Below are 21,091 nucleotides of genomic sequence, written 5' to 3' on the forward strand. Positions count from 1 at the left end.
TTCAAGATAAGGAGGTTGCATTTTATTCAGGAAAGAAAACAGCATTTACCACTAGAGCTTTGCTGAAGTCAGATATCCCAGTGTCACAAACACTATGTAATGTGTACTGTACCGTTTTGGGAAGAAAGCAGGTGCTGTGTTTTCATGTCCTTACAGCACATGATGTTTGTTTAATGACGTGATTGTATGCCAGCTTATTATGACGAGTTCAAGCCTCGTGCTACACTTTCCTAGCCAAGTCCAGGATATACTTAATCACTAATGGATTAGAAATGGACGACTAATTCAGCTTTTGTTTCTTTAGACTAAAGCACCACGTTGCGGAATACAGTTAAAAAATGCTGAAAAAAAAATGTATTGTGTTTTTTTCCCACAGCATTTTTCATTGAATTTTTTTCTGTGAATTTTCTTCCCTTATTGAGAAAACGCGAGCTGTTCAGCAGGTATAACCGACATACTGTGTTTTTCAAAAATGCACGTGTTTTTCAAAACACAGCTTTGCTGCAGTGTTTTTTTCCCACAGCGGTAAAAACACTGCATTTCTGCAACATTGGTCTTTAGCCTTAGGTTGAAGTCCCATGTTACGAAAACCCAGTGTTTTACAGTACCTGCAAAGTGGATGGATCCTGGCTAATCCTATCCACACATTGCCCCACCGTATGAAGTCCCTCTTCTCGTGCCCCAGTGTAAACTGGGGGCAACTAGAGGAGGCCATTAACCTGGGGCATCTGGATGGGGCTATTAAACCGGGGGAAACTAGAGGCACACATGTCCTTCTCAAGCTACCCCCATGGTTTAGTGTCTTCCTCCAGTTGACCGCAGTTTAATGTCACTATCCATCAGCCCCCCACTTTAATGTCTCTCCCTCCATCTTTCCCCAGTTTAATGTCCCCCTCCATCTGCCACCAGCTTATTGCCACTCTTCATCTGCCCCCCCTTCGACTGCCACCAGTTAAATATCCCCATCCATCAGCCCCCAGCTTAATGCCACCCCTTCATCTGCCACCAATTTAATGGCCTCCCTTCATCTGTCACCAGCTTATTTGCCCCTTCATCTGCCACCAGTTTAATGTCCTCCTTCACATGCTGCCAATTAAATGTCCCCCCATCCATCTGCCCTGTTTAATGCCCCCCTCATCTGCCCCCAGTTTAATTGACCCATCTTCATCTGCCCCCAGTTTAATTGCCCCCTGTCATCTGCTTCCAGTTGAATGTCCCCCTTTATCTCTCTCCAGTCAAATGTGTCCCCTCAAAGTTTAACATAAAAAAACCACTGCTACTCACCTCTTCTCATTCCCCTGTGGTCTTGTCTCCCAGATGTTCAGGGAGCCACAGGCGCGATGTGACGTCATCACATTGTGCCTACAATTCCTGGGGCCAGAGCATACAGAGGGAAACAGTGGTGAAGCGAGAGCTGTCCACTCCTGCTTCATCCCGGATTCTGTTCCTCAGAATCCGGGATGGTTGGGAGGTATGTTACATTCCCACAAAAAGAGGGTCTAAAAATTTTGGCACATGACGTCACATATAAAGCCATGCCCTTTTTCCCCCAAAATCATTGTCCCTTTTTGGTACGGTCCACCCACATGTTGTACAAATTGCAGAAACTGTCAAAAAGCTTGAAAAAACAGTTACTTAATGTAGTGTAAAGCATGTAAGACAGTTTGTTATGCAGATTGTCCATAGTAGCAAGGTGATTTTTTGCAAAGATTCTTGTTTTTTGTGCCTAGTAAAGGACCTGAGGATATAACACAGGCATTCTTTCATGGGTGTATTTTTTGTATTCCTCTGACAGGAAGTAGATTGACTGGAGTTTCCCTTTAATTGACATTGCAAATGTATGTATTCACGACTGTTTATGTAATGCTTGTTAGTCACATTACCTAACAAATCTCTGGTCTGCATATATGAAATTGCAAACTGGTCAAAGAGATTAGGTTTTAGAAAAAATCTGATCAGATAATAAAAGTAACATTAAACACATGGCTACTGCAGTCGCTCACTGGCCCCATGATGCATGACAGAGGACACTGTTTAACTAGATTGGTCTCGTGTTGTCGATGTATAATCATCTCTGCAGCCAGGTAAACAAAACTGTAATTGGCATTTTATTCCTACCATTGCCCATTTTTTGCTGAAACCAGACAAATAAAATCTTTATATGTATTATAAGGGTAGCTGTTTATTTATTATTTAATCTATGTTTATTTCTATTAACAGGTTGTGTGGAACACAACAACCTATAGGCATAAACACATGTAGGATTCAGGGGGGTAGGAGCTGGAATGCCGTCAGAGAGACATGGAGAAGTCAGCAAGTAAGGACCAAGCTCTTTAGCAGAGAAGACAAGAGGCAGCACTCACCCAAATGAGAATTTAATAGGCACGACGCATTTCGGGCTCCTTAGGCCCTTTATCAAGTGCAACAAAATTACCTTCCTCTGAACACTAGAGGACTCACTGAGTCCTCTACCTCTTATCTTCTCTTCTGAAGAGCTTGGTCCTTACTTGCTATAATACATTTGAAGAGTACTTGAGTTTTCAATGGAACTGACAAATCATGCAGAGAAAGTGAATGTGTGACACTTCAAAAGGGGGAAGAATATGCAAATCTGTCTCCCAAGATTTAAATAGGGAGACAGTGCCTCAGTTATGCTGCCCACTAAGGGGAGCTTCCTTTAACATCATGCCCGACCTTCTCAGAGGCCTTCGCTGCAATGATGTGGGATTTTACCAAGTACAGTCTCTCAGCTGAGGACAGCGGCTGTTTCGATCTGATTGTATCTCTTCACAGATTTGCATATTCTTCCCATGATTCCCCACAGTGGAACGACAATGGCTTAGTAAGACTACACACCTACATGGTGGTCTTTCCCTAAGGACTTCAAAAGTGTTGAATTATTCTTTTTATATCTGGACAATCACCCCATTTGGCTTGTACCTTGATCTGCAGTTCACTTAGGGTAAGTTCACATGGGGTTTTCTGGACTGGATATTGACGCGGGAAGCCGCCTTAGAATCCAGTCCAAAAAACACCTCCAGCTGCTAGCCGCGACTAGATGCCGGTGCAGTGGATTAAGCCCAAATGAATGGGTTGAGTGTTGTGCCGCGGATTCCGCGGCAAGATAGGGTAGCCTGCTTTTTTCCGTGAGTGGGAAGAAACCGCTAGCGGAAAAAAGAAGTGAACGGCTCCCATTGAACTCAATGGGAGGCTTTTTTGGAGCCGGATTCTGAGGCGGATTCTGCCTCAAAATCCGGGCCAAGAAACCTTGTGTGAACTTACCCTTTGAGCAAGGGGTCTGGTACATAGTGAGGACCTTGGGCAATAGTCTACTGAGGAACCCCATGATGCTCAGAAGTGAGCACAAAGCCTTATTCAATTGTCTGTGTATTACATATCTTCATGCTAGTTATGGCGCTATCCGGACAGATGCTATATAAGCAATGTATATACTAATAATGCCAGTATTCCTGCACAAGTGAATCTTTTCACATGCACCTCTTTCGTCTCATCCTCATTCTGAATCAGAAGAGTTAACTAATTTGCAGGTCTTTTCCCTGCTCTGACTGTTATCACTAGGGCAGATCTGATAAAAATCCCTCACAATGTCCAGTGAAGAGATCCAGCCAGTGATCACCATGGAGCAGAGTGAATAGCTGTGAATGGAGCTGCTGGAACCCCCCCTCTCCCCACACACACCTATTACTCACATTTCTGTCTCTGCTGATAAGGATTTATATGCTCCAACAACCACTAGTGAACAGTGGATTTAAAAGATAGCAGCCCCCTAGTGGCAGAACTTTCAAAACTGTTTTTAGGCCCCACATTGCAGAAATGTAGCGTTTTTTTTGTTTTGTTTTGTTTTCCATGTAGATTGTGAGCCCCATATCGGGATCACAATGTACATTTTTCTCCCCTATCAGTATGTCTTTGGAGTATGGGAGGAAATCCAAACAAACACAGGGAGAACATACAAATTCCTTGCAGATGTTGTTCCAGGCAGGATTCGAACCCAGGACTCCAGTGCTGCAAGGCTGCAGTGCTAACCACTAAGCCACCGTGTTGCCCCTCAAATGCAGCAGTTTTTTTGTTGCAGATTTTGGAGCCAACGCCAGGATTGGATTGAGCAGAAGGTAGAAGTATAAGAACTTTCTATACATTCCCCATTCCTTTTGTAGCCATTCTTGACTTTGACTAAAAAAAAATGTAGCACAATTAGCACAAAAAAAAAGCTGCGGAAACGCAGCGCTAAAGTGCTGTGGGAAGAACTGTGGCATGAACACTTTCAACAGAAAGTTCACTGAGTTTTCCTCCGCTGACTTTCTGTTACAGTTATATCTATGGGAAAGCCGCCGGCATTTCCGTAGATATAATTGACATGCTGAGATTTTCAAAACCGCAACGGAAATCGCAGTGTGTCCGCGCTGCGATTTTTTTCCTGCAAAGCAGGCATGGGATTCGCATGAATGCCATGCACTTTACAAGTACTGTAAAACACCGCGGCCAAATTGCGGCATTTCTGGCCCGTGGGGCCCCGGCCTAAAGGTCTATGTCACTGATATTGATCTGGGAGTTTTTGAGAAGGAGGAAGGGCCGACCATGTTCTAAAAGTTCTCAGCCCTGTTTTGTGTCAACAATTTCAAAGTAATGTTAGGCCTTAACAATGCAGAGCCCTCAAAGGGAACTCATCTGTGATCATGTTGTATACCATGTGATTGCTCCAATTAGATTTCCATGTAGTCTGAAGGGCCGTCAGTGAAAACCTGCTGCCAATAAAAGGCAAGTGAGGGTTTATGTAACAGATTTGTGTTTAGCAGACATTTTATGTCACATTGCATTTTTGTGTTGTAATAAATCGGTGCATCAGTCTGTTTTAGTTACCCTGTGCTCAATACTGTTCAAGAAAGCAATGTTTTACAGCTCTGTAGTAAGGAAAAAGTGAAATAGGAGGCTGATGAGAAGTCTGTGTCTGGTTCTACTGCAAGCACAAGTGACATTATTTGGCAAGGAAAGGATACACTGCACACCCTTCCTCTGCTGTTGGAGTAATTGACCTTCTGCACAACTTTAGCATGAGAGCAGAATAGAAGGGAAGCACCTTTGGTCTAGTCAGGATATCTAACCCAAGCAGCAATCTAAGAACATAACAGTAATCCTCTGTGTTAGACTAAGGACCCATGTTACAGAAACGCAGCTTTTTTTCTGTTGCATTTTGTAAATTTATAGGAAGTTCTTATACTTCTACCTTCTGCTCAATCAGCTCTTGGGTTTGACTCAAAAAACTGCAGCAAAATCTGCAACAAAAGCCACGATTCCCCTAAGGTTGGAAAACCAAGCCACACAAATGATCATTTGACAATTTCTATATAGACAATTCATTCTGAAGTGGTAGCTCAACCTTTTGTGACTGGTGAAAGTCTGACCACCTCATAGTCCCATAATTGGCAGAAAAGGTAGCGGAAAAGCTTGTCTAAACCCACACCACAATTGCAGCAAGCAACAGTAGCAAACAGCACTTTTCTCTCCGCATTCTTCGCCCTTTTCAGGAGGAAACTCAGTTCACACGGGGCACGGAATGGCGGATTGTGGTCCTGATTCTGACATGGGATGCCGTGTCAGAATAGGGCCAAATCTGCGTCTGCCATAACTGTCGCGTCTTCCCGCTCTGGAGTAGGCCCAAATGAATGGGCCTAGTCCAGAGGGTGCTGCCTCGAGGTGGACGCCAGGGCTAAATCAGCCGTGGAATCCGCCTGAAGAAAGGGCAGGTCGCTTCTTTTTTCCGTGAGCGACATGGTGCCGCTCACGGAAAAAAGTAAGCTAGCGGTCTACATAGACCTCTATTGTGAGGGAGCGGATTATGACGTGGATTCAATGCCAAAATCTGCCCCCTCTTGCCCCATGTGAATGAGCATTTATAGTCTACAGAGTCCGAGGGTTTCCGCAGGTAACCACTTTAAGCGGATTAAGTTTCCTGAAATCCGAACACAGATGTGAACCCAATGTCAAATTGTTTAACATTGTGCAAATTTTGGCAACACAAGCTCCATCAAAACTGATTTTAAGAATTCCCCTCATGACAAGTCTGTCCTTCTTTACTTTAGGCTATCATGTTTACTTCTCATTATTTCATTTCTGTATCTTTCCTATTGTTTGCTGACAAACACTATATTTACAGCAATACCAAATGATGCTGCTGTATAGCCATTTCCTCCAGAAAATGTTTTCTGTTTCATCTAATAAATGATGAAGTCCTGCACTTCATTTGTGACACAAAGATCCCACAGACAAACCGCACTCCTCGTGAGATGGAAAATGCATTGTGTGATATAGTCAGCTGTTATGAGGTGGTAAGGCTGGACCAATGGAAAGCGCCTCCAATGTCCTCATTATTTACTTATACTATTGTATGGCTCATGTTCAGGGTGAAAGAAATATGTAACCTGCAGTTGACAAGATGTTTGCACAGTAGATGAGTCAGGCCTGAAAACCAGTTATGCTGCAGACAGTATAAGAAGGTTAGGATATTGCTGAGCTGGTTGATGAACTATATTCAGCTAATAGTGTTATTATCAACAAGGGCTTAACTGGAATTACTTCTCTTCTGGACAAACCCTTCAGGTCATGCTATCATGATATCTAAAGATGGGCGATCATCAGCCAACTTGCACAGACTTGCACTTCACTTGTTTTTTGTATCTTTTTAACAACTATGCTGCCCCCTGATCCAGCAGTGTAGTTATTAATATTGATATCTTTTGTACAAATGATAGCTGTCCAAAAGAACTTGAAGGGGTTAGGACTACAGATTGGTGATATTCCACCGACATCAGATTAATGGTGTTTGACTCCTGATTCCTGGCAGTGCCTTGTACTACATCAGTCCCTAGAGCTGACCATAGACATGATGTACGTATCTACAGAACATTGGCAGATTCAGCTCATCTTATTCGCATCTGCTGTCATTCTTATGTGTTTGACTACCAATGATACAGTCTGAGAATCTGGATATGCCAAAGGTCTGCAGATAAATGTCTTATGTGTAAGGCCAGTGAGGTGCAATGCTAGGCACAGTCACAAAAAAGGTACAGGGCTGTGTCTGATAAGAAATGAAGGGGACTGAGCACAAAATGGGCTTACAGGAGTTGGAGTTTAACAAGCAAGTATTGATGACCTATTCTTGTGATGTCATATTCTCATGATGGTCCATCCTTGGTGGGCTTGAACCTGAAACTTTTGATTTTATGTCCCATAGACTACAATACAGCTGTACTGCAGTTTATGGGAGAGTCGCTACTCAATAGCTAAGTTACTGAAACAAGCCTGGGAGCCTTCATTAGTGCCCTCCTGCCATAGGAACAGGACGGCTCCTGCAATCTTGCTGTGCGGGAGCGGTCCTACAACGAGAAAGGTACAGGGGCCAGTGGGCTACAACAGACTAGGGCATGGGCATGACAAGCAGCAATGCCTGTGATCAGAGTGAATTTACGGCCACCATCTTGGATCTGGCATCTGCTGTTCTTTTATGGGAAATATTGGGAAAGGGTTAAAATCAGTGAATCTGATACACTGCCCAAAAAAGGGATGTTAAAAACTGATCCCATAGACCTGCATTGGGTCTGTCAGGGTGGAAATAAAATGACAAAAATAGGAGGTTGTGTTCACTGATGTGTGTGTACCCATGGACTGCCATTGTTCTATAAGGGCATCCATAAATTAACTCTTACATGTCCATGTTTCAGTGTTGTGAGCATGGGGCCTTACTGTGCAGCAGCTCTAGCCAGAAACCAAATACACCATTATAGACATTGTTTTGTAGTAGTGAGGAAATAAGTCAGGTTTTGTTGTCTTTGCCAGTAGCAGATAGCAGGCACCATGGCCCCAACCATAAAAAGATGGAGTTAGTGTCAGGACTTGGCCACCTTCCACATTACTTATACACATGTTATCTGGCTGTGGGATTTATTATGTCATAAACAAAAGTTGTTTTCTTCTTCTCTTACTATTCTGTCTGTTCTGAGGCAGACTTGTAAGGAGACATGTCAGCCATGTCACTACAGTGAGGACCTGACCAGTGCAGGTAGGACTAGCCCAGGGTTTCTGGACACAGCTCCAGCCTTCAACGAGTTAAGACAAAAAGAAAAAAAGAGAGCTGTTTGCCGAGCCTGGTGTTTTTCAGAGCATCTTGTTTTTCACAGCCTGGATCCCGCCCACATTACGTCAGGCCGGCTTACAATCCCGCCTCATTTCATCAGGGTCTTCGGGCTCTCCTCATTGGCTGAGCCTTCGGCTCTAAGTGCATTCGGATTGGTGGAGCCTTTGATGGGGGCGTGTTTGTCGGCTTTGGCCTCGTCCCACCAGGACTTGTTTATGAAGCTGAGTGCAGGGCAGTGCTCGCTGTCTGTGCTGCAGAGAGGGGTGTGAGGAGGTTCAGCCAAGCTGTGCAACTCCTAACAATAGCTGGAACAGACAGACGTGCACCTACCTGCTGACTCCCTCCTGTCACAGTCCCCACAGCGGTGTATATCACTGAGTACAATAGCCATGAGGTTGTCACCACGGGCGGCTATGTCGGGGCCAGAAATCATCTGCAGCCGCTGCAGCGGAGTGTGCAACAACCAAGTGAAGGTGAGCCCGGAGGAGCCGGCCGGCTAGGTGATGCTGCAGAGCTGGCTGCTGTGCACTGGGCTCGGCAATGCATTGTGCTGGAGACGTCTATGGAGAAGCGCCGCTTTCTAGGAAGCTGCCGGTCGGCACTGCTTGGGATCGTTGTTTTCCAGAAAAGCGTCTGCCCCCACAGCTCTGGTTAATGCGCCCCCTTTAGGGCCAAGTGCTTGTCATTCATTCACTTTGGCAGCGATCAGGCAATCTGCTGTGCCGAGCCATGTCGCAGTGTTGCATCAACTGAGCACAAAGCAAGTAGTGGCTGTGATCTATAGGAGCCGATACGTCTGCTGAGACATGTAGGGGCTAGTCTGCTCTTGTGCAGGGGGCAGGGATGCCGGTTGCATGGACACTGCACATTACTATACCCAATCTTACAAGAGTTGCAAAAGTCTTGTAAGAAATGTTTCCTTATATATTGCATTATATTTGATATCCGGATAACCTCTAGAGCACAGTTATTCTTAAGGAATGGAGCGTTACCTGCAGCCCCATGTTATTGAGGTTGGCAGAAGTGCAGCTGTGTATGTGCAGGTATGATACGTGATGCAATGCTCTGCAGTAAATACAGGCTACCTGTTGGGGAACAAAGGAGTGTGCCTTCCAGAGAAAGTGCTAGCATTAGATCAGGTCTCTAGTACTTCTAGGTTTGTGCGCTATGTTAGCCAGTAGGTTATAGTGTATTATCCATTTTATTATCCCAAAGTGTCGAGTTACAAGTTGTTATACATTGTATTACTGTGTGCAGTCATAAAACAGCAAATATGGCATCATTGTCTAGTAGTATTGGGTTTAGGGATTGTGAAAATAACATATTATTACATGACTGGATAGACCTCAGTTGTCTGTGTGCCAAAATGGTTGCCTATGTTCGTTTTTCTCAGTCTCTGCAAGGTACGGTTTTGGCAATAAAAGTCAAACTGGCTCCTGAAGTTGAAAGGGGAACCCGTCACATGGAAAATGCTGTTCTTTCTGTAGGTAGTGTGGTATATAGCAGACAGAGCTGATATGTAGTTTTGTGTGAAAACGTTCAGTATGATGTCACTTATTTATCCATTGAATTGATGGCTCTTTCTATGCTGAGAAGTGGAGGAGGCAGACCTACCAGTGATCGACAGCAATCTGTACATACAGTCAGAGAGGACTGCCTCTTTTATTTCTCAATATGGAAGAAGCAAGGATTTCAATGGATAAATGACAAGATTACTGAATCCTTTTCACAGAACACACTTTATGCTGTATATTGACTCCTTCTGCTCTATAACATACTGCCTACAGATTGAACTGTGTGTGGTGGCTTCCCTTTAGGTATTCTGCTCCATCCTTGGTCTTGGGAACACTTGAGGGAGTGTCTTAGACCCATCTTTGATGGTATTATTTTATACTAAAGTGTATTAATTTTCTTGGTTCTGAACCCTGTTTCATCATACAGTATGAATAGCGTGCCAGGACAATAGCTAATAAGAGTGTAGGCATTGCGTCTCCTCGGGGCTACCATTGTCTGTGCAATGAGCAGCACAACTGTGAATACGAACTGATCACTCCTGAAAAAGTGCCTGGAAGGAAATAACGCTTGGATTGTTCTTCCTTCTAGGAACTGGGTATCCGAATCCCTCGCCCTGTCGGTCAGGGGCCTAGCAGATTCATCCCTGAAGAAGAGGTTGGTTATTTCATTTTTTTTTTTCTCCTTCATGCTTTTGTAGAAATAATTTACTATGAAACTTCTGTTTCAATGTTATGAGAAGGCTTCTAGCACTTATAGAAGGCCTCCGCTGATAAAGCAATTATGTATTTTTTGTGTTACAGGTAGTTAGTTGTTTGTTTTTTTTGTTTTTTTTTTGTTTTTTGTTTTTTTCCTGTCTATGAAGTGCTCAGTTTAGCCCTTTACTCTCTACAGATTCTCCAAGTTGGAACCGAGGATGCAAATATGCACACAGTGTTTTCTGATGCTTTTGCAGATATGGGTCGTCTGGATAATATCACCCTAGTGATGGTTTTTCATCTGCAATACTTAGAAAGCTTTCTGAAAACTCAGCATTACTTGTTACAGATGGATGGCCCCTTACCTGCCTGTTACCAGCACTACATAGGGATTATGGTAAGTGTGGGCTACGAACTTCTTGTCATCAGATACACCTACAGCATTGTACACAGCCTCCATAATTGTGAAATTGTATAATTTTGGAACTCAGGGTAAAACAAACTGGGGGAGACTTATCAAGACTCCAGTCTTCCTACTCCAGTCTTCCTACTCCAGTCTTCCTACTCCAGTCTTCCTACTCCAGTCTTCCTACTCCAGTCTTCCTACTCCAGTCTTCCTACTCCAGTCTTCCTACTCCAGTCTTCCTACTCCAGTCTTCCTACTCCAGTCTTCCTACTCCAGTCTTCCTACTCCAGTCTTCCTACTCCAGTCTTCCTACTCCAGTCTTCCTACTCCAGTCTTCCTACTCCAGTCTTCCTACTCCAGTCTTCCTACTCCAGTCTTCCTACTCCAGTCTTCCTACTCCAGTCTTCCTACTCCAGTCTTCCTACTCCAGTCTTCCTACTCCAGTCTTCCTACTCCAGTCTTCCTACTCCAGTCTTCCTACTCCAGTCTTCCTACTCCAGTCTTCCTACTCCAGTCTTCCTACTCCAGTCTTCCTACTCCAGTCTTCCTACTCCAGTCTTCCTACTCCAGTCTTCCTACTCCAGTCTTCCTACTCCAGTCTTCCTACTCCAGTCTTCCTACTCCAGTCTTCCTACTCCAGTCTTCCTACTCCAGTCTTCCTACTCCAGTCTTCCTACTCCAGTCTTCCTACTCCAGTCTTCCTACTCCAGTCTTCCTACTCCAGTCTTCCTACTCCAGTCTTCCTACTCCAGTCTTCCTACTCCAGTCTTCCTACTCCAGTCTTCCTACTCCAGTCTTCCTACTCCAGTCTTCCTACTCCAGTCTTCCTACTCCAGTCTTCCTACTCCAGTCTTCCTACTCCAGTCTTCCTACTCCAGTCTTCCTACTCCAGTCTTCCTACTCCAGTCTTCCTACTCCAGTCTTCATCTCCCCTGGAATAAAGAAAGTGCCTAATTTATTAAGAGGTTCATTTCTTGCCTTCCATACACATTTATCACAAATCTACTCCAGCTCTTAACTAGTTGTTGCAGTCTCATCCCTTTTATCTTCATCTTCCTCATGCCCACATTTCATAAAAATGGTGTATGGGATGCAAAGAACAGACATTCACCAAACTTTGCAACTGTTTCTATACGTTTTACACCAGAAAATTTACTTATGGTGATGTTTCTATGTGTTGCACTTTTTTCAGGCTGCAGCCAGGCATCAGTGTTCCTACCTTGTTAACCTACACGTCAACGATTTTATTCAGAGTGGAGGGGACCAAAAGTGGTTAAATGGTCTTGAAAATGCTCCCCTGAAGCTCCGTAATCTAGGAGAGCTGAACAAATTGCTGGCGCACAGACCTTGGCTGATCACAAAAGAACACATAGAGGTAAACCCTCATAGGCTCCTTTATCAGGCAGGCACTATTGCAGTAAGACCTTTTGCCAGCATTGCGGCATCTAATAGCGCTGACTGACACGTGTTTGTTTATTTTCCAGCAACTGTTAAAAACTGGAGAGCATAGTTGGTCTTTGGCAGAGCTGATCCATGCAGTTGTTCTTCTTGCACACTATCACTCATTGGCTTCCTTCACATTTGGCTGTGGAATAAGTCCTGAAATCCATAGTGATGGTGGGCACACCTTCCGTCCCCCCTCTGTCAGTAACTATTGCATTTGTGACATAACAAATGGCAACCATGGAGGAAATGAGAGCCGCCAGACAGCAGGAAGCCTGGTAAGTTGGCTAGTAAAGATGATTCCTATTAGATTGTCGGTAGTCTCTCTTTTGTGAAAAGGGTGTCTTTGTCATGGTGCCAGATATTACTTTATAGGCAGTCTGTCAGTAGGTAAATCAGGATCACACTAATGACAGTACTTTGTAGGGCAGCTACACTTTCCAAAACTGTATTTTTTATTCTGCCTTACAGCTCCATTTTCATAATCAGCATTTTTTGTGTATGCAGGTAGTCTGAGAAGAGTTTTAGGGGTCTGTCTTCACCTGTTGGGGCTTCACTCTCTGCTCTAGACAGTCACCCATCACTGCAGATAGAGTGAGATAAAATGGAAGATGTCACTCAAGGGGGGGGGGGGGGGGGCGCTGAGTAGCAGTTATCTAAAGCAGAGAGTGAATACAAGCCAAAGAAACACCCCTAAGGCATGGCTACTGGGAACAGATGAGCTATGCCTCTGTTCCAGTAACTCCCAAAGAGAAGAATAGTAGCTACAGAAACAGTGTGGATCAGTTGTGTAAGCCTGTTTCTGTTGCTTGCATTCTCCTCTATGGGATGTATGGAAACTGCATAGAGCAGTATGGTTCCTGTTCCAGCTGTAGGTGTCAGGATAGAGAGAAGTTGTCTAATGTCTGCAGCACTTTGCTGAGGCGAGAAATGCCACCTTAGGTCCTCTGGCTAGGAGACATGAGTCTCCCCTACAGATAAACCGTTGAAAAACCAAATCTCTAAAAATCCAATTTATTATCTGGCATTGTAAAGAACAAAATATTATTATGTATCTGTAACAAAATAATTTTACATTTTACCTTTTGTAGAATAAAGTGATGTTTATTAATTATAATGTATATAAACAGTCATGTGCTTATATTGAATTGTTCTCACTTGTTTTCTCTAGACCTCTGATTCTTCTTGTGAAGTTGAAGTTCTCATGGAGAAAATGAAACAGCTTCAAGAATGTAGAGATGAAGAAGAAGCGAGTCAGGAAGAAATGGCTACTCGCTTTGAAAAGGAGAAGACTGAGAGCATGCTTGTTTTTGCTACAGGTATGGAAGTGCTTGAAAGATAGACTACAATGTTCTATCAATTATTATTGTAGTCTAACATAACACTGGCAGAGAGTGTTTAAATCTCTTATAGTATAGCATTGGCACATTAGATTAATGTCTGTGCCTCTCCATAGAAGATGAAGACCCTCCACCATCCAGAGAGGTCTCAAAACATTTTGAAGACACAAGTTATGGCTACAAAGACTTCTCTCGCCGCGGGCTGCATGTTCCCACATTCCGAGTACAGGTAAGACTTCTACAGCTACCACAAAAAGGATGTTTTTTGTAAGGGATCACATATTGATAAAGCAATGCCTATGTACATGCTTTGATGGGGGTATTGTAGTTGGTAAATCTTTATAAATTAGGTTAGAATCAGACTATTCTCAAAGTACTGGATAATCAATCTATCAACAATTTATAAGGATAGGTCATGAATATCAGCTTTGTGGGGGACACCAGAATCACACAGTGGACAGAGACAGACTGCCATCCACTGTGCAGTGGCTATGCTGGGTTTAAGCATCAGTGAATGTGCTACAGCCCCCCACCATCTGATATGGATCACCTATCCTAAGCATAGGTCATCAGTATCACAAGACTGAAAGCCCCCATTAAGGACCTGTTGCTATTGATTGCATATATAATGTAATTTTACATTTCTTTTTGCATTGCACGATACAGGAAAGTTGTGTAGAAATCTATTTTGTAATAAAGAAACCTCCATATCCTAAAGTGGCTTCAGATTTCTTTTAACACTGTGTATTGGTGTTTTAGAGCTCTATCCCATATACAGATATATTATAAAAGTAATCAAATTTTGGACTAAAAGATTTAAAAAAGCGGCAGCGATCAGCTGATCAACAATAGGCTCATAAACACAAGTCTTTCGGGGGGAATGTTTATAGGTTTATCTGAAAGTCATAGAGAAGTAGAAGAGCTTTATGGTAAACCATATTTGTTTTGTTTCCAGGATTTCAGCTGGGAAGACCATGGCTACTCCTTAGTGAATCGTCTTTATCCAGACGTTGGGCAGCTACTAGATGAAAAGTTCCATATTGCATACAACCTTACTTATAACACCATGGCAATGCACAATGATGTAGATACCTCAACATTGCGGCGGGCCATATGGAACTATGTGCATTGTATGTTTGGAATAAGGTGAGAGATTCTGTTCATAGTAGTTGGGACTCAGTTAATTACAAGTTGGGGAATAATGGGAAAAAAATAAAGCGCCAATGTTTTAGGAATCCATGTACTAAATACAGTTTTATATGGGGCAACACGGTGGCTCAGTGGTTAGCACTACAGCCTTTCAGCGCGGGGGTCCTTGGTTTGAATCCTGCGAGGTACAACATCTGCAAGGAGTTTGTATGTTCTCCCCGTGTTTGCATGGATTTCCTCCCATTCTACAAAGACATACTGATAGAGAAAAATGTCTTAGTGTATAGTGATGGAAGCAGGATCACGTTCATTGCCCGTATTGTAGTAGTTATATGATTTACATGGGTTTGTCACATTGTGCTCTGTCATCCTTATATTTCAACCATATTTTTCTCACAGGTATGATGATTATGACTATGGAGAAATAAATCAGTTACTGGACCGCAGCTTTAAAGTTTACATTAAAAATGTGGTGTGTAGTCCAGAGAAGACAACCAAAAGAATATATGACAGCTTCTGGAGGCAGTTCAGGCATTCTGAGAAGGTGAGCTATGCTCCGCTATATCTTTAGAACACTATCTGGATTAGTGGGCATATATAGGTCACTCTTAAAGACCTGATTGTTTATAGTAAAAACTAAAGACCAGACATGTATTTTTAAGACCTGATTATGTTGTAGTTTGTCAGATTTGCTTCAGTGGCTGCTATCCTAAAGAGAGTATCTACAACCAGTACGTAATGGTGCCAGATTAGACTCGACTTCGTTTTGAGAAAAAAAAGTATATGTTGTACACTGTATTATCGGTGTATTTTAGTCTGCAGGTTACCTTCTGCACTCCTACATAAAGCTATATACTGTAACAGGTACTCAAGTAGGGGATCAAGAGTGAAATATTACTGTACATTTAGTGCAGAAAAGGGTAAGCTGAAGCATGACAGCCTGATAGTCCAAAAGAACACTCTTGACTACTGTAGGATGACTAAGAACATAAAGCGAAACTTTCAGCAGAAGATTGGTATAATGACAGTACCTTGTAGAGTGGCTTCTACACTTGAGACTGCCTTTTTATTATGCATTGCAATTCAATCTTCAAATTTCAATTTTATTCTTGTGCACATTAGCTGAAAAGGGCTTCTGCTGAAGCTTCACAATCTGCTCCAGGTAACTGCCACCCTGCTCTGCCCCATGTTTCATGAGTGACCTCTCCTACTTTGTAACACACTGTGTGGCGTTAGGGTTGGTTACCTAAAGCAAAGCCCCAGCAGGGGAAGAGATGCCCCTGAAGCCTATTTTACCTTACTTGCATAAGAATAAAATACTGAATTTTTTTCCCACTTTTGTATGATTGCTTATACTTTCCAAAGTACTGTCATTACCTTGATACCAATTTTGCTGCTGACAGACTCCCTTAATAAATATGATTTAAGCACTGGGAGCTTTCCTAACACTTGCACGGAACATAAAATATGTAAAATGTAAGTTGAACATGGCCTACCACTACTATCGGTTTTCAGATCTGGTTTTTAGATGCCGATTTTTGACCCATTTTTAGTCGTTATTTATAGGGTTCCTTTTCTGGCTCTTACACTGTCACAACAGAATATTGCTGAATTTATCATTTAGTTTAGTTCTTTTGTGGCCTTCATACTTTGCAGTGAATATGTATCAGGTTTCCAGCTACAATATATCTTACCCCTCTAAACTGTAACACTTCTCTCTTGTTCTGCAGGTTCATGTTAATTTGCTTCTTATGGAAGCGAGGATGCAAGCTGAGCTCCTTTATGCTCTGAGAGCAATCACTTGGTATATGACCTGACTGCGCAGTCTTCAGTGACATCCCACAATGAATGTTCCACAGGGAAATCTGCTCTCTGGACTGCTGACTTCCCTTGCCTTTTTGGTAGCTACTTTTTTCAGAAGTCCATTGTGCCATAATTCCCATCATATCAGCTGACTGGTTTCTTCTAGACGGACAGTTGAATGTTGTGAAAGACATACCGCCTTGCAATCCTGCAACTCCTAAACACTTACAAGTCTGCTCTATAGAATTCAGCAGTGTTACGTGTTTTTTGCAGTGATGGACTCTTTGGAAGTATGAGGATGGACTGGGAAACGTGTGCTTTGTTTTCCCACTGGGACTATAGTGGTGCTGCTCTCCTGTTGTTGAGAAGATGCGGGCGTTCCTATTAAGCTATATAAACTCGTACGGATACTGCTACAACCTGAGCCTTGTTACATCATCATACAGAAAGTGTGCATTCCCATACACTTGTGCATGTTTTTGCCATATACAGCAATTGTCAAATCTCCAATCATACTTTACAGATTTACAGCTAGAGCAATGGCTGTGTTTATTGCTGTACAAAAAGCTGTGAGATATAACACTTGGAATTTGTCTTCCTTAAGCTGTGTGTATATATACTTTGTTCTCTTCACGCTTTTGAAGGTCTGTTCAATCCTCTGACTACAGGGAATGTGGAATACCTCTTGGTTGTGGGATGCACACTTTGGTTTATCACATTGCTGTGTTGTGGCAGCAGTCAGGGTAGAGGGATGCAGTTGGCCAATCTGACCTAGTCATTCGCTGCTGCTGAAAAACACCCGCGGTTTACAGTTTCAAACTTGATCAAGATGTGAATGTTAAAAGAAAAAAATAGCTGGTTTTGGAAAACAAATGTATGGAAGGGTTTGTATTCTGGAAGTATAAACTGGTAAATATCTTTTGACGCTTTTTCAGTATTATTGATATTTTCTAAATAAATAAAAAGAAAAAAAAATGTTTTTGTATTTATTTACTCTAATAGAATATTAATCCCTTCCCATCAAGTGCCATAAATGTATGACAGAGTGGGACACGATCCCTGCCTTACATGTATGGTGCTAGCTCGGTGTGCTGACTCTTAGTACAGAGGTTGTAGCTCCCACGGCAGAAGAAAACCTACAGCGACTGCAGAATTTAGGGTAAGGCCCCACATAGCAAACCTCAGCAAAAAAAAAAAAAAAGTGTGTTTTTCAGTTTTATTTTTCCCTTCAGCATTGTACAGTTTTCGTCTTGGAATTTCTGCCCTTATTATGCTTATACGGAAGCGCCAGTGTTTCCACAAGTATAAATGCCATGTTCATTTTTTATTTATTTTTTTTAATGCGTTTTTGAAACCGCAGCTTTGACCACTGATAGTACTGTAAAACTTCCCCCATTCTGAATGGAGCAGTGGTCTGGCAGTGCATCCATTTTAATGAGGTGTCAAAGCCAAATTCTGTACTTCAGTCTGGCGTTTTCATAATATGGGTCATTTAAAGGAACAATGTATTCACGAGGTGTTTTTATTAAATCTAATATTGTCTGGCCTTATTTTATAACCTGTTTAGAGGAATTAAAGACTTACAGAAACTCCCAGGTTGCATGTGGCCTGACAGGTGACCACTTCTACATTCATGCAGGGGTTGTCTTCCACTTTTGTGTTCTAATACAAATGACCAATATATCAAAGGGTGAGGCTGACATGAAGTGGTAAGGAAGAGAAAGGGCATGAACTTCTCTGTAGCACAAATGGTATTTGTTACAAGTAAGGCCAATGTTACAATGTCACATTCACCTTGCCGTGGCCTTTTGCCCCTACTATCACGACCTCTACGCTTACCTTTCCCCTGGAATCCCTTAGGGAAAAAAATTAGGAATTATGTCACAAACTCCTCTACCCAGTGCTGACTCAATTAGGACTCTCCTTGATCTCAACAGCTATCCAGCCCTCTCCGTCGAGTAAATCCCCTGGCCTAGACAGGTTCACTACCCATTTGTATAAATGTTTTTGGGACTTTTTCTCCCAGACTAAATACTCAGGTATTTAGTAATGGTGTGGATGGCACTAAACCATTCGGTAACCAGTCCGTTGGCCTTAAAGTCATCCTGAAACCTGGCAAGAATCCAACCTGTTGCACCAGCTATCACCTGATCTCTCATCAATGTAGACATTAAACTGTTCTCTATACTATTGGCCAACCGCCTATCCCCTGTGATGCTGGGCCTGATCTATACTAATCAGGTTAGCTTCTGCAAAACTGTTTTGGCGATCTCGTTGGCCTGTGCTAGTAGTTTTCCCGTGTCTACTCTCAGTGATCACGGATAAAACATTTGAGTACACTGTGAATTCCTATGCGTTAGCCTTCAACAAGTAGGAGTTGGGCTGGGTTTTCTGGGTCGGATACTCTCCACGGCGACACTTTGGCTAGAGGGAGGGCTAATAGGGTTTCTGAGACTTTTCCACTCTGAAATGACACCTGGCTGAGATGCCCTCTGTTGCCACTTCTCTGTGCACTTGATATGGAAGACCTGGCAGTGGCACTTTGTCACTGTCCTAGCATCCATGGCCTCCAGGTGGGTAGTCATCAGATTAAGGTGGTGCTCTATGCCGACGTTCTGCTCTGTCATTTAACCATCTATCTCCTTCCCATCAATGCTGCACAAGTTCAGCTGCTTTGGACATTTGAGCAACTATAAAGTTAATCTTTTTTATGTAGATTGTGAGCCCCATATAGAGATCACAATGTACTTTTTTTTTTTTTTTTTTTTCTCCCTATCAGTATGTCTTTGTACAATGAGATAAAATCCACACAAACACGGGGAGAACATACAAGCTCCTTTGCAGATATTGTTCCTGGCAGGATTCGAGCCCAGGACTCCATCGCTGTAAGGCTGCAGTGCTAACCACTGAGCCACTGTGTTGCCCTCAACTATAAAGTTAATTTGTCAAAGAGTGAGTTCCTTAAAATTACTTTACCACAATCAGAGGTAGCTCACCTTGCAGATAGTTTCCAGTTTAAGGGTGCATGCACACTACGTAACGCCGGGCGTGTATGAGAGCCATACACGCCGGCGTTACAGCAGGGCTGCCGAACACTTCCCATTCACTTCAATGGGAGCGCTCGTAAACGCCGCTGTTACGAGTGCTCCCATTGAAGTGAATGGGAAGTGTTCGGCAGCCCTGCTGTAACGCCGGCGTGTACAGCTCTCATACACGCCCGGCGTTACGTAGTGTGCATGCACCCTAAGTGGCAATTCAACTCCATTACATACTTAGGGATTCAGATCCCACATGATCCCTCTCATTTTTACTGTCTTTAACTACTTACCATTGTTTAAGACGCTCTTGGACTATTTGTTTGTGAGGGTTGCGATGTAAAAGCGGCATGGGCACAGGTTTACCAGATCCTAGACTATATTATTGATCTGCAGTTTTGCTTTACCTCTTCGATTGGTGCTGCTGTGGTGCAGACAAGCAGTGGGTCTCGATAGAGGCTGAATTCCTTTATGCCATCTTCTCTGCCAGGGCCCTGGCCCACTATTGCTCAGAACTATAAAGCACACCTTCCTGTTGTCCCATTTCTTCTGAGATCTGGGATGTAATATGTGTTGTAGAGACCATGTTGCTAGAGTCCCTGGCCTCTTCTACCCTCTCTTCCGCAATCTTATATTCCCTCTTTGTGCTGTTTCACGGATAAATGCTTAGGCATGGCAGAATGTCAAGGTTAGACTATGCTAGGTTGCTGGGAACTCGCCATTCTCCCTCTGGAATAGTTGCGTGCCTCTCACCCTGATTTTAACCTGTCTTGAATAGAATATGGTCAACTCACGGCATTCCTCCACAAATTCTCCTCCTTCACTGCTCTCCTCTGCCATGACTGACCTGGAAACTCCCATTTTGACATCACTGCATGCACACTTTATGGTATTCTCCTTAAGACTTCTGCGCCTGATAAGTAAGTACTGGTGAAATACTACTATATATTTCTTATACTATGTTTCATTGCTTCTGTTGATGCATATTTTCTATCGTATAATGCGGTGTTTCCCAAACTGTGCTCCTTGGAGCACCAAGTGCTCTGCGAGCCATCTACAGCTCCTCCGCGATATGGTGATAATAAACGGTTAACAATAAATAGGTGAATGTGAAGGGTTTCAAAATTGATATACTGGTTCACATGCACTCCTAATATTCTACCGGCGTGGCAGTTCGGTCTGTTCAGTGAATATATGATGCCGGCGGATTAATGCTTCACAGTCGGACGGCACTCCCAAACTGGTCTCAGACTGCCCTTTCTGGCTCAATACACCGATCTCGTATATTCGCCGAACAACCTGTACCTATGGATGGAAGTGCTTTAGTCATGTTTCACACTCGTATTGTGCGGTCACTCGATCCTTGCTGTGTCAGTTTAGTTTGCACGTATTTGCAGTTATTCACCACGTGTTATTAGAAAAACATTCCTAATTTGGTTGTTCAGCAAAGGATCGCTGGGTGAAGACTGGATCCTTCAGAAAAGCATTAAAGAGGACCTTTCACCTCTTAGGGCACATGCATTTTTATATACCGCTAGAAAGCCTACAGTGTG

The 21,091-nt window shown here is 43.0% G+C and overlaps 1 protein-coding gene across 2 annotated transcripts; it reads left to right on the forward strand.

Moving 5' to 3' along the window:
- The first annotated feature begins 8,373 nt into the window (after window positions 1-8,373).
- Window positions 8,374-17,106, forward strand: LOC142197674 (sestrin-1). Of its 2 annotated transcripts, none has more exons than XM_075268154.1 (10): window positions 8,374-8,625; window positions 10,256-10,321; window positions 10,559-10,759; window positions 11,961-12,143; window positions 12,253-12,489; window positions 13,383-13,530; window positions 13,668-13,780; window positions 14,507-14,697; window positions 15,100-15,244; window positions 16,431-17,106. In XM_075268154.1, the coding sequence occupies exons 1-10, from the start codon at window positions 8,542-8,544 to the stop codon at window positions 16,515-16,517; spliced, it is 1,455 nt and encodes a 484-aa protein (XP_075124255.1). In that variant the 5' UTR covers window positions 8,374-8,541; the 3' UTR covers window positions 16,518-17,106. The 2 variants fall into 2 exon arrangements, with proteins under 2 accessions (XP_075124255.1, XP_075124256.1); XM_075268155.1 differs by having other exon boundaries at window positions 13,671-13,780.
- Window positions 17,107-21,091: the final 3,985 nt, after the last annotated feature.

This window comes from Leptodactylus fuscus, chromosome 3 (assembly GCF_031893055.1).
Source record: "Leptodactylus fuscus isolate aLepFus1 chromosome 3, aLepFus1.hap2, whole genome shotgun sequence".
Classification (NCBI taxonomy): Eukaryota; Metazoa; Chordata; class Amphibia; order Anura; family Leptodactylidae; genus Leptodactylus; species Leptodactylus fuscus.